The 13860-nt window shown below is 44.8% G+C and overlaps 1 protein-coding gene across 1 annotated transcript; it reads left to right on the top strand.

The window, feature by feature from the left end:
• The first annotated feature begins 155 nt into the window (after positions 1 to 155).
• Positions 156 to 12841, top strand: LOC130401639 (protein phosphatase 1 regulatory subunit 12B-like). The gene is made up of 7 exons (XM_056605543.1): positions 156 to 504; positions 5693 to 5709; positions 5889 to 6072; positions 6984 to 7094; positions 9005 to 9058; positions 9165 to 9215; positions 11459 to 12841. Exons 1-7 carry the CDS (start codon positions 382 to 384, stop codon positions 11543 to 11545), a joined length of 627 nt encoding a protein of 208 aa, XP_056461518.1. The 5' UTR covers positions 156 to 381; the 3' UTR covers positions 11546 to 12841.
• Positions 12842 to 13860: the final 1019 nt, after the last annotated feature.

Below are 13860 nucleotides of genomic sequence, written 5' to 3'. Positions count from 1 at the left end.
AATTTCGTCCAATGCTCAACGAGCGCTCATTTCTCTGACGGGCCTCTTCTGAACCCGCTGTCAAATCCTCCTGCTGTCCTCGCGCACGTTCTAGCCCGCCCCCTCACCCCCTCCTCCCCTCCACCCTGACCTCTCCGCTTCCTCCTCCTCAACTCTCTCACACTTGTATCCCAGTGCTCCAACTCCGCCGTCCCATCCCACCGCCCTCCTCTCGATCACCGTGGAGACCACCACCATGTCGCAGATGAACCCGCGGTCGCAAGAGAACCGGTGTGCACGGCAGATCTGTCCTTGAGCGTCCTGCCTTCCCACCGCTCTCCCTCCCTGGCTGAGGAATAAGGAGGAGACCCCGAGGGGATATATGTGTTTAAAGGGTCCTAAATGAATGGCCCGCAGCCCGCAACAAGGATGTCCTCACTTCTCTCGGCCGACCAGGATCAGACGCGCAGCACGACCCTGTTGGACTCAACAACTTTACCCCACGCGACTAGCAGGAGCCAGAGGGTAGGGCTCACTCATTGCCGGTGTGTGTGTGTGTGTGTGTGTGTGTGTGTGTGTGTGTGTGTGTGTGTGTGTGTGTGTGTGTGTGTGTGTGTGTGTGTGTGTGTGTGTGTGTGTGTGTGTGTGTGTGTGATATCGTGACCTTTTAAAGAGTGAATGTGTGCGTGTGTATGCAACGTGTCTGTGTATGCGCACATGTATTTATGTGTGTGTGTGTGTGTGTGTGTGTGTGTGTGTGTGTGTGTGTGTGTGTGTGTGTGTGTGTGTGTGTGTGTGTGTGTGTGTGTGTGTGTGTGTGTGTGTGTGTGTGTGTGTGTGTGTGTTTATGCGTGCGTGTGTGCCTGTGTATGTCTGCCTATTTATGCATGTTTCAATTGCATGTGATGAGTTGTGTGTGTGTGTGTTTAGTTGCAGGAAATGCCAAAGCTAGCATAAATAAACAGAGTTTGAAGTGTTTTGTTGTCAAACCAAGCCACTGAGTTCTGGTTCCCAGCAATCTCCCACCCTGGGGTGTTATTACACAAACTCACCAACCAATAGGCCTATTGGCATCTCTGCGAAGATGTGGACAGCATTTGGGAGGAACCCGGGCGTAATTAGATGGATAGATCGATTAGAAAAACAAAAAAACATTATTATTATTCCAAGCAATACAATAATCACATTTTATTCTGCGGCAGCTTGGTTTGTAAACCCATCACTTAAAGTAAAGATATGATTGCATATTTGGCTGTTAAGGAGGAGTCTATGAGACAGAGACAGGAACTGGGAGAATAATGTGTATTGAGCAGGTTCTGTCTACCTCGGCCAAGTGCTCAGAGAGAGAGAGAGAGAGATGGAGGGAGAGCGCGCGAGAGAGAGGGAGGGAGGGAGAGAGAGAGTTGGAAAGGGGAGAGAGAGAGAGAGAGAGAGAGAGAGAGAGAGAGAGAGAGAGAGAGAGAGAGAGAGAGAGAGAGAGAGAGAGAGAGAGAGAGAGAGAGAGAGAGAGATGAGGAGAGATCTGAAGATGTGGAGGAGGAGAAGAGGCGATATAGTGCCTCGGAAACGTTTTTCTGGGACGGTATAAATCAGTATTTATGCTTGTTTACCCCTCCCCTGATCCCGGGGGAGACGCTCATAGTTTCCACTCGGGAAAATAGCTAGAAAGAGAGCTAAAAGAGCTGGCTGGCTAGCGCGGAGCAGGGACCAAACTTTCTGCTGGGTCGGTGCCACGCTGGGCTTAAGAAGGCTGAGGAAGTCGCCGAAAGGAGTCGGGGCACAAAGCTCCTCGGGAGCCGGTACTCTTTTCCTCCGGTCCACCTTGAATGCGCACCACGCTGGCCCGCTCAGGCACCGTAGCTTTAATCAGTCTGGAGCGGGATGACTGATGAGCACTCGTTAATCAGGCGGGTTTGTTTGCGTGGCGGAGGCCCGCAGCGCCACCGCTGGCACACAGTCCAGCGGTGACTCACGGCGCTTTGAAATTCCAACGGAGAGAACCTTTATTTACACGTTGTGTCTCAACACTTTTTATAGCCACTGTCTGTTATTCTTCATCCTCATCCCCCCCATCCAACCTCCGCACACACAGACACGCACATCCACATGCGTACGTACGCGCACACAACCACGCGCACACATAGAGACAAACACACACATGCACACTCGTCCCATCTCTTTCCTTTGCACAGACGCCCCCCCCCCCCCCCCACACACACACACACACACTGCACACACACACACACACACACACACACACACACACACACACACACACACACACACACACACACACACACACACACACACACACACACACACACACACACACACACACACTCGTCCCATCTCTTCCCTTTCAGCGTCTTTCCGTTCACTTTGTTAGGATTCGGGGGGGGCGGCCAGCTTGGTTGGAGCCATGTGATATTACGTTGTGAGATGGACTGCGGGAAGTCCTCCAGCTCCCAGGTTTATTTGAGTCGATTAAATAAGACCATGCTGCTCTCAAATCCGAAAGAAAAAGCTGCCTTGTTTGCTTTGGCTCGTGTGATTAATCTGCGGTTTCAAAACAGCATGCAGCATTAAATGATGTTACCTAAATAGGATGATAGAATGAACCACATAAATAACGGCCCCAACTTGGCAAGGGACCTGTGAAGCGAACCTCTATTCTAAACCGGCCGTCCATTTTAATATCCCTGCCTGCCCCTTATACTGATTGTTGGCATAAACGTATGCCAGGACGTTTGTTGTACTTCCTGGCACTTAATGTACTGTACTTAATAAAATACTTATTGTATTTTGTACGTCCTGGCAGTTAATGTACACACTTATTGTATGTTGTATGTCCTGGGACTTAAAACAATTACTAAGCATTGTTTAGCAGCATCTTATCCTAGCTATCTTAGTTTACAACGGGGAATGGGTCAACCAAGCGATAGTTAGTGCTTGGCACTTGGTTCTATGAAAATCCTTACTGTACTAATATAGCCATATATTGTTTCGCTTTCATCTGAAAAATGCACTTATTGTGAGTTGCTTAGTATAAAGGCGTCTGCTAAACGCCCTGAATGTAAACGTGAATGTAACGTCCCTGCCCCTCCAGTGTGTTGTGATAAATACCCCTTACCCCTTACCCTTACCCCTTCAAAACAAGGGGGAGGGGTTAGGGGAAGGGGTAAGGGGTAGAAATGGGATTGGGCAATAGTGTCCAGGGAGAAAAGGCCTCTGATGGGGTGATCCCTGCTTCTGCTCCATAACAGTGGGCCGGGACAGACGTTGTTCTTCGTCCGTCTGTCTGCCAGTGTGTATCAAACGGCCACGGATGGCCTGGTCAGAGAGCTGGTGCCACGGTGGAAACATTCTCTCTTGTAATCTATGTATCTCCGTGGTAACGGGTTGACACAGCACTCGGTGATAACACAGGAGCTAGGCCCTGGCTCTCTCAAGGTGGCTCAAAGTCATCGTGGGTTTGAGTGTTCTTCTCTTCTGATTCTGTGTCTGAAAAGTCTTGCGACCCCGACTTCCTAGATATTCGGGCGTCATTGTCACAACTCTGTTGTCTCTCTGTTTCATTCGAACGCACTTTAAGGATAACTATTTGATCTTGCAATCTGGACAACAGGTTTCCTATCATCATTGTGGCTCTAAGGGACTAAAGCAAACAACTATTTTGTTTAATTGGTCCAGTACTCAGCAAGAAGGCAACAGCCGTAATCCACAAACTTGGCTGCGATGTAATTCTTTGGGGTTATGACGTCTATCAATGTACTGGCTCTAAAAGTGCTTGTTTTTGCCCTTGACAGTCTGAATATTATTATTATACGTGTCTGACAACATAATAGAAAGAATGCCTACAGAGAAATAAAGCTATTTTCTTTCCCATTGGCCTGATCCGATCTGTTTGTTATTGTGCCTAACCAAGTCTCACTCAAGGAGTGCCGACTGTCTCGCTCTGAAGTCTTGCCCTCTGAAAGAGTTGAGCTGAAGCGGAAAATCTCAATCCCCCTTCAGCCAAATCTTTAGATAACACTGAGCTACTCTTTCTGTGGTCCGACACAACACACTCCTGCCAGAACTCCTCTCTCCAACTCTCACTCTCGCTTCCACCCTTCTCCACCTGAAACGACTCACTCTAACGAGATTCAAAGATTTCCGAGCAAGACTTTTTACGGTTCATTTACAATAGTCAAGTTGGGGGAGGTTTGCATGTTTGCTCATTTGTCATCTTCCGATTATTTTACTACAAACAAATTGCTCCAGCCAGTCAGTCTCTCTCTCTCTCTCTCTCTCTCTCTCTCGCTCTCGCTCTCGCTCTCGCTCTCTCTCTCTCTCGCTCTCTCTCTCTGCTACCTTACCTTCTTTGGTTGTGTTTGTCATCGCCGCTGCTCACTTAATTTAAGAGCCTCCTTCTCATGTCCTTCTTTAGCCTGCTTCCTGGAGTTAGACGTTAGACGGCTGTCAGCGTAAGAGTGTTTATTTTAGGGGTAGATTACCTAAAGTACACTTTGTGTTTCTGGTCTAGTTAGACATACTATTACTTTGTTTTGAGACAGTGTTTCAAACAGCTCTTCAAGTGAGAGATGTGTATTTCCACCGGGGTATTTTGTGACACCACTCATGGCTATAAACAACCGCACAGGGTTTATGTTAAACCGAATTAAAGTTCCGGTCACAATGACTTTTTTTGTATTTGTCTGTCGTTTTTAACCTTTAAGAAGAATGACATTGAAACATTAACAAACTGCTGTCTAAAGGCCCATAGACAATTATTCATGGGATAGTACTGTAAACATGTAATAAATAAAACAAAGACTACACCATGCATGATCTATGTTCCTCTCCATAAAGGTTTGTTCCTCCTTGTGTGTTACTGTATATGTGCACCGTCAGCAGACCGGAGATGTTTGCCTTCAGATCTCAGTGCCAGAGAGCTTTTTGGCAGGAGGGAGCCAGGAAGGCAGGTGGTATTAACAGAGACTGGGTTTATGTAGAGAGGAGGTCTGGGTGGGTGAATCAGTCAAACACAACGGTTGAACAGGGTTCGTGTCCTGTATTCATTTTGGACCACATTTACTTTTATTTTCAGTTTTACTTTGTTATGTTTAGGAAAAACAACTACTGAGTTAGATTAAGGGAACACAACTACTTAGTTAAGTTTGGCAACTAAGCTACTTGACTGGGGAAAGGGTTGGAAGGACAACACAACTACTTGGTTGCATTTAATAAAACATGCAAATACTTGTTGAGGTTGAGGCAACATAACAATGTTTTTGTGGTTTTTAAGGTTGAGGCAGTTTAACTATTTAGTTAGGTTTAGGCAACACAACTGCTAGATAGGTTTAAGAAAAATAACTACTTAGTTAGGTTTAGGAAAGGTAATTAGTTATTTAGGTTGAGAGACACTTACTACTGAAATAGTTAGGTTTAGACAACATTACTACTTGTTAGGTTTTTGAAACGTTACTACATGATTAGGTTTAGGAAACTCAACTACTTGGTTGGGTTTATGGAGAAAGCCCTGAATCCCGACTCCGGCCGCATGCACTGAGGTAGAGGTGGTGTTTAAACATCACACAGTGAGAAGAGTAATCATACAGCTCATTGTTTGTCAATCAATCAATCAATCAATCAATCAATCAATCAATCAATCAATCAATCAATCAATTATGTGACATGCATCTTAACGTAGGCAATGTGTTTTCTGTTTCAGCAAGAGAGACTCCAAAGGTAAATATCTCCATTATTCAATCCATATTATTTGATTTAGGTCACTGTTTTCCGAACATTATTACAACGATCTCATGATGTAGCCTAATGCAAAATAAAATCGAAATGTTGAAACAAATCTTGATCGATAGTCACGTTGGGGAACACGATGGACATTAGTTTCCTCACCCTGTCCCCAGGCTGGACTCATTGGGGGTCCCCAGGCCGGACTCTGTGGGGGTCCCCAGGACGGACTCGCTGGGGCCTGCCGTCTCCAGGGTCAGACCGGGGGCCTCGCCGGACCCGTACCTCTCCCCCCGGGAGGGTCGGCCATCGGCCCGCAGGAGGGCCGAGGGGGACCTGGCGGGCCAGGACTTCAGGAAGGTGAGTGGGGCCCCTCCGGGTGTGACCTTTGTCCTCGTGAATACGTCATCAGAGACCCATTGTCTTGATCGGGTGTTTACTGGATTAGCTGTCAATGCGGTTCCTATTTAGACTTTAGACTAGCCGCTGAACAAACGTTTTTATCCAATGTGGGTCACAGTGTAATCAGATATGGGTCACACACACAGACAGACACACACACACAGACACACTCATACAAACATACAGATAGACACACACACACACACACACACACACACACACACACACACACACACACACACACACACACACACACACACACACACACACACACACACACACACACACACAATAATACAGACACATGCACACAAAAACACACATACACCCAACTAAACAAGTGCAGCATGTTAAAAAGCCTCTATTTTCAAGTCATTTCAAAGTGTACCTTCTCGTGAGATCTCAAATGACAGCCCCCACTGTGATGTCATCAGGGGTCAGTTTGTCTTTCAATTGCTAATTAGCCTCTCACCAGTTGGCAAGATGGTGTTCCTTTAATTTGTGTGTTTGCTGTGTGTGTGTGTGTGTGTGTGTGTGTGTGTGTGTGTGTGTGTGTGTGTGTGTGTGTGTGTGTGTGTGTGTGTGTGTGTCTGTGTTTTTGTGTGCGTGCGTGCCTATGTGCGTCTGTGTGTTTGTGTGTGTGTGTGTGCCTATGTGCGTCTGTGTGTTTGTGTGTGCGTGCGTGCCTATGTGCGTCTGTGTGTGCGTGTGCGTGCGTGTGTGTGTGCGTGCATGCGTACGTGCGTGCGTGCGTGCGTGTGCGTGCGTGCCTATGTGCGTCTGTGCGTGCGTGCGTGCGTGTGTGCGTGCGTGCGTGCGTGTGCGTGCGCGTGTGCGTGCGTGCGTACGTGCGTGCGTGTGTGTTGCAGTTGTACGAGGGGGCGGTGGCGGCCAACGGGAGGCTGCGGAGCCGGCTGGACACGAGCAGGGAGGAGCTGGCGTTGGTCCAGAGCCAGCTGGGGAGGGTCACGGGACAACAGGTTTAAACACAACTCACACTGAGCGCGCACACACACACATGGTCACACACAGACAGACACATGCGCACGCACACACACATGTCTCATTAATGAGAAGGATAGCACAGAGAAGGATTCACAAATGTACTTTGTGATTTATATATAAATTACTCTCTTCTCAAAAATACATTTCAATGCACACACAAATGGATATCGGTATGTATTAATGCAAAGTAAATCCCTAAACAAAAATAAGTTTCACAAACACATTTCTTATCCACACACAAATGTGTCTTGTTTTTAATAAGTGTAATATAAATCCATAAATGTATCAATTATAAAATATTTGCAATTTCAGAAAAATGAATTTGGATGTTGTTACATTCATATACAAACTGTTAAACTTGAATTTACAAGACGCTTTTCATTTGTGAACTTGGTCTGTATTTATGTGTGGATTTTTGAGACTCACCTGACGTGGCTGGAGAGTGTCGGTGCTGTTAAAGTTAGATTGTCACACACATACACGCAGAAAACACACACACACACAGCCACTAAAAAGGGAGTCTGAGAATAGGCAAAGCAATCAAAGTATCGGAGTAAGTACACAAAGATGTCAAGTGTCACAAAACTAAGTTGAACATTCTGACCTGAGGACACATAATAATAATGACTGCAGAAAAACCGTTTTCACTTCAGAAGACTTACTGCCACAGTTTGTCTTTATGAGTCATGTTGTGTTATGAACACATTTTTCTTTAGGTCGCAAAAGACACAGCTGCACTTTGTCGCCCCCTTTGGCTGTCTGATGAACAGCACATTGATTTTGTGAAAACAGGTTTAGGGGAATTTAATCTGAATTTCAAACAAGACCGATAGATGTTAGAGGTCTTCCAGGTGCATTCCTGTCAACCACATAGTTGCTCACTCGAAATGTGTCTTATCGCTGTGTTCCCTGATAAGGGTCAAGCATCGCTATACCAGCGGAATCACCGTATAACAGCGGAATCAACAAATAACATCTAGGGACGACCATCATGAACCTACTGAACTATGGCTGGATTCACTTTCATGTATTTTACACCCTCATCATATTTATATTGTGAGAATGTGAGCAGTTACAAGGCTTCCGGCAATAGAGCTCGTAAATCTGCCCGTTCCGGTAGACACCCATAGAGTGGCGAAGTCATGCCCCTTCCGGTAGAGCCCATGGGGCATATGATATCATAAAATATGAATGGGTTTCAATGGAGAGAAAGTAATTATTTTCTGGTCCCAGTCTTTATATGTCCTGGATTACACATATGTTTGTGGATTTAAATGATAATTTTTCATGCCATGAGTTTAACCGTTTATTGTTTAGTTAAAGGCTGTAGAGAAAACACAATGAGAAAGACTACATGTCTCGTATGTGACGTCACGCTCCCTGCGACTGGCATGGACAAGACCGACAATCTACCCATCGGCATCACTGAAAATCTACACATGCCCCAACTTATAATGGTTTTAAACCTCTTTCGATGCTGTTATCCTCCCCTTGGAAAAAAGCAGTGAAGTGGAGCAGAGAGATCGCCATGTCTGTACCAGAGTGGTGGTGACGTACGTACAGCATTCGCGTCGAGAGCAGCGAAGAGCTGTAGTTCACAATGCGGCCTCACACAAAACCTAACACTATCAAACTTCTTCACGAATTGTTTTTGTTTTCTTTGAATGAAAAAATATAATATAAATCCACAAACAACATATGTGTAACCCAGGGCATATAAAGACTGGGACCAGAAAATAATTACTTTCTCTCCATTGAAACACATTCATATTTTACAATCTCAGAGGTCCCATTGGGGTCTACCAGAAGGGGCAGATTTACGAGCTCTATAGGTAGGAGGCGCTGTAAGTAATGTGCGTTGATGTTCTGTTTGTTCTTATTGCAGCAGAGAAGGAGAGCGACCGATCGAGCCGCCAACATGTTGGAGATGGAGAAGAAGGTTGGATTTTGAACAACCTTTATTAACACTGTGCTGTGGTGAATCACAGAGTTATGAATAGTGTTTAGGTAATTAACATCTGTTTTTGTATTTTTCTCCTCTGCAGGAAAATCAAAGTTTAGAAAAGAAAATATCCGACATGGAGGAGGAATTAAAGGTAATTCAAATATAACATAGGTTGAAGGGGAATTGTCTGTATGAATTATTTTAATTAACGTTGATTGCTTTAAAAAAAATAGATTTTTTTTTTGTCTAATTGATGCTTACAATTAATATATAACATAATAAATGTTCCATTATCTCATATGTTCTTACTTAACAATGACTGTTCTGTTAATTATAAATGCAAACCATGATGCTATGCTATGCTATGACCTAGCACTGGCACATATTGATTAATTTTACCTTTGATCCTATTCTGTGGGCTAACTTGTATTTGCTGATAATATAGTCCCTTATCCTACGCTATTTGAGCTTTGAGCTTACATGCTGTAACTTGATTGTTTTGTAATTAGAACATCATTCATCTTAGGGGCACAGGGTAGATTATTGTTTTTTTGTTAGCTATGAGCTAACACTGGTACTTGATGATATACCAGTAGCTTAGCAACAAGGCCGTTGATGCTATGCTATGAGCTAGTCAAAATTAAAATGGTTGAAATTAGCTCAAGTTTCACAGAAGAACAAAGAAGCAGAACATAAATACACAAATATAAACACTTGATTATTGGGATTGTAAACCCCTTCCCATAGTATAATGGGCTAAGCCTTTCGCACCAATGCTAGTGGAGGTTAAATTCCCTCTGAGGCGAATTGGGGAAGAACTTGGCAGGCATAAGGCAAGCCTGCACACTATAGATTACACTAAGTAACTGGTGCTTGATAAATGTGGTTGTTGATGCTCTGCCATGCTATGAGCTAGCACCGATATTTGGTGATAAATGTGGTCGTCATGCAACGCTATGAGCTAACAAGGGTACTTGTTGATAAATGTGTCCATTCATGCTACGCTATGCTATGAGCTAGCACCGTCACTTATTTATTAATGGGGCTAATTGGTGCTACACTGTTAGTTAACACGGGTATTTGTAGATAAATATGGCCATTGATGCTACTCTACGCCATGAGCTAACACCGGATGCTAAGCTATGCTATGAGCTAACATGGGTACTTACTGATAAATGTGTTCCTTGATGCTACTCTTCACTACAAGTTAGCACCGGATGCTAAGCTATGCTATGAGCTAGCACGGGTACTTACAGATTAATATGGCCGTTGATGCTACTTTACGCTATGAGCTAGCACCGGATGCTATGCTATGCTATGAGCTAGCACGGGTACTTGCAGATAAATATGGCCATTGCTACTCTCCGCTATGAGCTAGCACCGGATGCTAAGCTATGCTATGAGCTAGCACGGGTACTTGCTGATAAATGTGTTCATTGATGCTACGCTACGCTACGAGCTAGCACCGGTACTCGCTGTGCAGTGGTGTTTAGCCGTCAGCGGGGTCGGCCCGCACCGCTTGTCACCATTATTCTCTTCAGGCGAGCAGACTGCGCAAAGCGTGAGTGCTTTGACATTCACAGGGGTAAGCCTGAGTGTCCCTCTGCAGTCATGCTTCAGCACAAATGTGTGTTGTCTCCCCCACCGCCCCCCGAGGGAATCCAAACAACACAGTTCTGTTATCAGGGAGGCAGTGGGCTCAATAAACCACGGACGCCTGTCTGGAAATAGACACTCCACTATTGAGCAAAACAATTCAAGCGCCCATGTCAGGCTCTTTTGTTTGTTTGTCTCTTGTGTCTCGTGTGCGTGTGCGTGTGCGTGTGCGTGTGTGTGTGTGTCCATTTCCTTCAGCTTTGCAGTCCTCCGGCGTAGTGTTGTCTTGCTTAATGACTCCGTAGGTGAAGTGTTTGTTTTAGAGGCGACGATGGAATGCCATATGCTGTGGGTTGATAATCTCATGAGTGTATGCGTGTGTTGGCGAGTGTTATTGTGTGCGTGGGTTAGTTTGTGTGTGTTTGTGAGTGTCAATGCACAAATGTATGAGTTTTGTTTTTGTTTTTGTGTGTGTGTTTGTTTTTGTGTGTGTGAGTGAGTGAATGTATACATTTATATGTGTGTGTGTGTGTGTGTGTGTGAATCTATACATTTCAATTAGTATGTGTGTGTCAGCTTGAGTTTATATTTGTTTGTGTGTGTGAGAATTTATCTGTTAAAATTGTTGTGTGCTTGAGAATGTTTGAGTTTATATTTGTGTGATAATGTATGAGTTGATATATGTGTGTGTGTGTGTGATGATGAATGAGTTGATGTGCGTGTGTGTGATAATGTATGAGTTGATGTGCGTGTCCTGAGGTGTGTTTGAATCCCCCCCGCTGCCTGGTGTCGCCCCAGGCCAAGACGGACCTCAGCACCGAGAACCAGAGACTGAAAGACGAGAACGGGGCCCTCATCCGGGTCATCAGCAAACTGTCCAAATAACAGACAGCCACTGCTCTACCGGCTCTACATCCACACCATGCATTCAGCTGTGTGTGTGTGTGTGTGTGTGTGTGTGTGTGTGTGTGTGTGTGTGTGTGTGTGTGTGTGTGTGTGTGTGTGTGTGTGTGTGTGTGTGTGTGTGTGTGTGTGTGTGTGTGTGTGTGTGTGTGTGTGTGTTGCTGATAGGCCGGAAGCACAAAGTAGCAGTATTTCATATTGAGTCGTTGTTTATGTTCACGTTCATGTGTGTGTGTTGTTGGCCTAAGGGACGTGAGAGGGTCTTTATTTAACAGTTCACTTCAAACGAGTCAAACGCATCACGTATTCACTCCCCACCCAAAGAATATCCACCGGCATCTAACCTTGGAGGCTTTCGATTGAGGGATGTTCTACAGGAATATTACCCTCAGAGTTTATATATTGTTGTTAATAAAATGTTTAAACAAAGCAAAGTTTGAATTACTAATTAGGTTTAATGTCTACTGTTTTATATCTATTCCGGTGTATATCGCCCTACATTAAAATAAAGATGTATCTCCCGTTATTTGATTTATATATCGACTAACATTTAGGCCGATTCCAATACCAGCCAACCGATGTATTGGGCTGGCTCTAGTTGTAGGATAGCGCCACCGTTTGACTGACAGTTCCAAGCAGTCTAAAGGGCTGATTATGGTTCCACGCGCAACGGAAGGACCACGCAGACGCTTCGACGCAGCTGTGAACCTGTTTTGGGTCCGCGTCGGGTTTTAGTGAGCGGACCAATCACAGCACTTGCTGCTGCGTCGCCTGATACCATTTTTGGGGGGCGCACGTCAGGCCCTTGCGGTGGACGCAAGGAGGGTTCGCAAGGACGTAAGGACCCCCTTGCGTTGTGTCGACGTGGAAACATAATCAGCCCTTTGCTGTTTTTAAGTGAAGCAAGCAATGTTAATGTCACGCACAAAGCACACAAAAACCAAAGCTACTTAAAAGGAGTTTATTTCCTAGGATAATCTCATGTCTCACAGATAAATATACGTCATATCAACCACATCCCATCTTTTTGGTTCCCGTGAGGTGTTTGTTCTACAGAGTGACAACGTAGGGTACAAGGTAGTGACGCCTCTTTTTGGCGGGAAAACAAAAAGGCGGGAAACCAATCATGCAAATCACAAAGAAGGCACGGCTACGGACACACACACACGCACACACACACACACTTCTACAACAAGACAATCACAGTCCAGGGTTGATTCGTCAGCCAACCATCTTCTCTGTGTTGCTGGGGAAGTGGAATTATTAACAAGCAGTTATTTGGAGGCTCTGTACGATGGCTACGTCCGGTTTTCGGAACCCCGCTAGGAGAACGCTATTGAAGCAGCTATTGTTCGGCAGTATTGCGTTTCAAATTTTCTTCTGCATTTGTTTTCGGGTCTGAAGACGAGACGCTTTTGACGCCGAGGAAGACGGGGATTTCGTTGCCTGCACTGCAGTGAAGTGATAAATTCTTAACAATATATAAAGAGATATTCATTTATTTTTTCCTTAAGTACACCAGAGAAACATCAAATAAAGGAACACAGGTTCTATTGGTCCTATTGCAAATACACGTAGTAACAGGGGGGGTGGGGGGGGGGGGGGGTGGAACAGAACGCTGGCAGCTTATTGGTTGAGTGAATGATGACACTCAGTATGATACAGAATGCGTGGAATGACCCGGAATGAGAATCAGGTACAGTATGAGATGGCCAGAACAATATTCAGATGAGGTTAAAGGGAAGTTCAGAAGGTACACATGGATCCATAGTCAAGTGCAATAGAAAGAGCTAACTTCAATTGAAATAGTTACAATGATGGTATTTGTGAATGTGTATATTCAGTCTTTTGCTATTCAGTCTTTTCAGTGTATTGATCATGGATAAAATAAATTGAAAATTCACAAAGATTGTTATTATGGAGAAGCATGCTCGGGCGGCAGCATATTGTATATGATACATATTGCATTGGATTATTTAAAATATTCCTCCTGGTGATTAAAATAAACACTTTGACACATACGATTTGAGGAAAGGTTTGATAACTCTTCATTAGACTCCACCCTGTTCAGACAGGCTCTGAATGTCATTTACATTAACTTTAGATGGTGTGTGTGTTTGTGTGTCTGTGTGTGTATGTGTGTTCATGAGCATGTGTATGTGCACATGTGTGTGTGTACGTGTATGTGTGTGCGTGTGCATGTGTGTGTTCCAGTATGTATGTATGTGCACGTGTGCGTCTGTCTGTGTGCGCTTGTATGCATTTGCGTGTGTGTGCAGGTGCGTGCTTGTGTGTGT

This window comes from Gadus chalcogrammus, chromosome 13 (assembly GCF_026213295.1).
Source record: "Gadus chalcogrammus isolate NIFS_2021 chromosome 13, NIFS_Gcha_1.0, whole genome shotgun sequence".
Classification (NCBI taxonomy): Eukaryota; Metazoa; Chordata; class Actinopteri; order Gadiformes; family Gadidae; genus Gadus; species Gadus chalcogrammus.
This window is presented reverse-complemented; position numbering and strand designations above follow the sequence as displayed.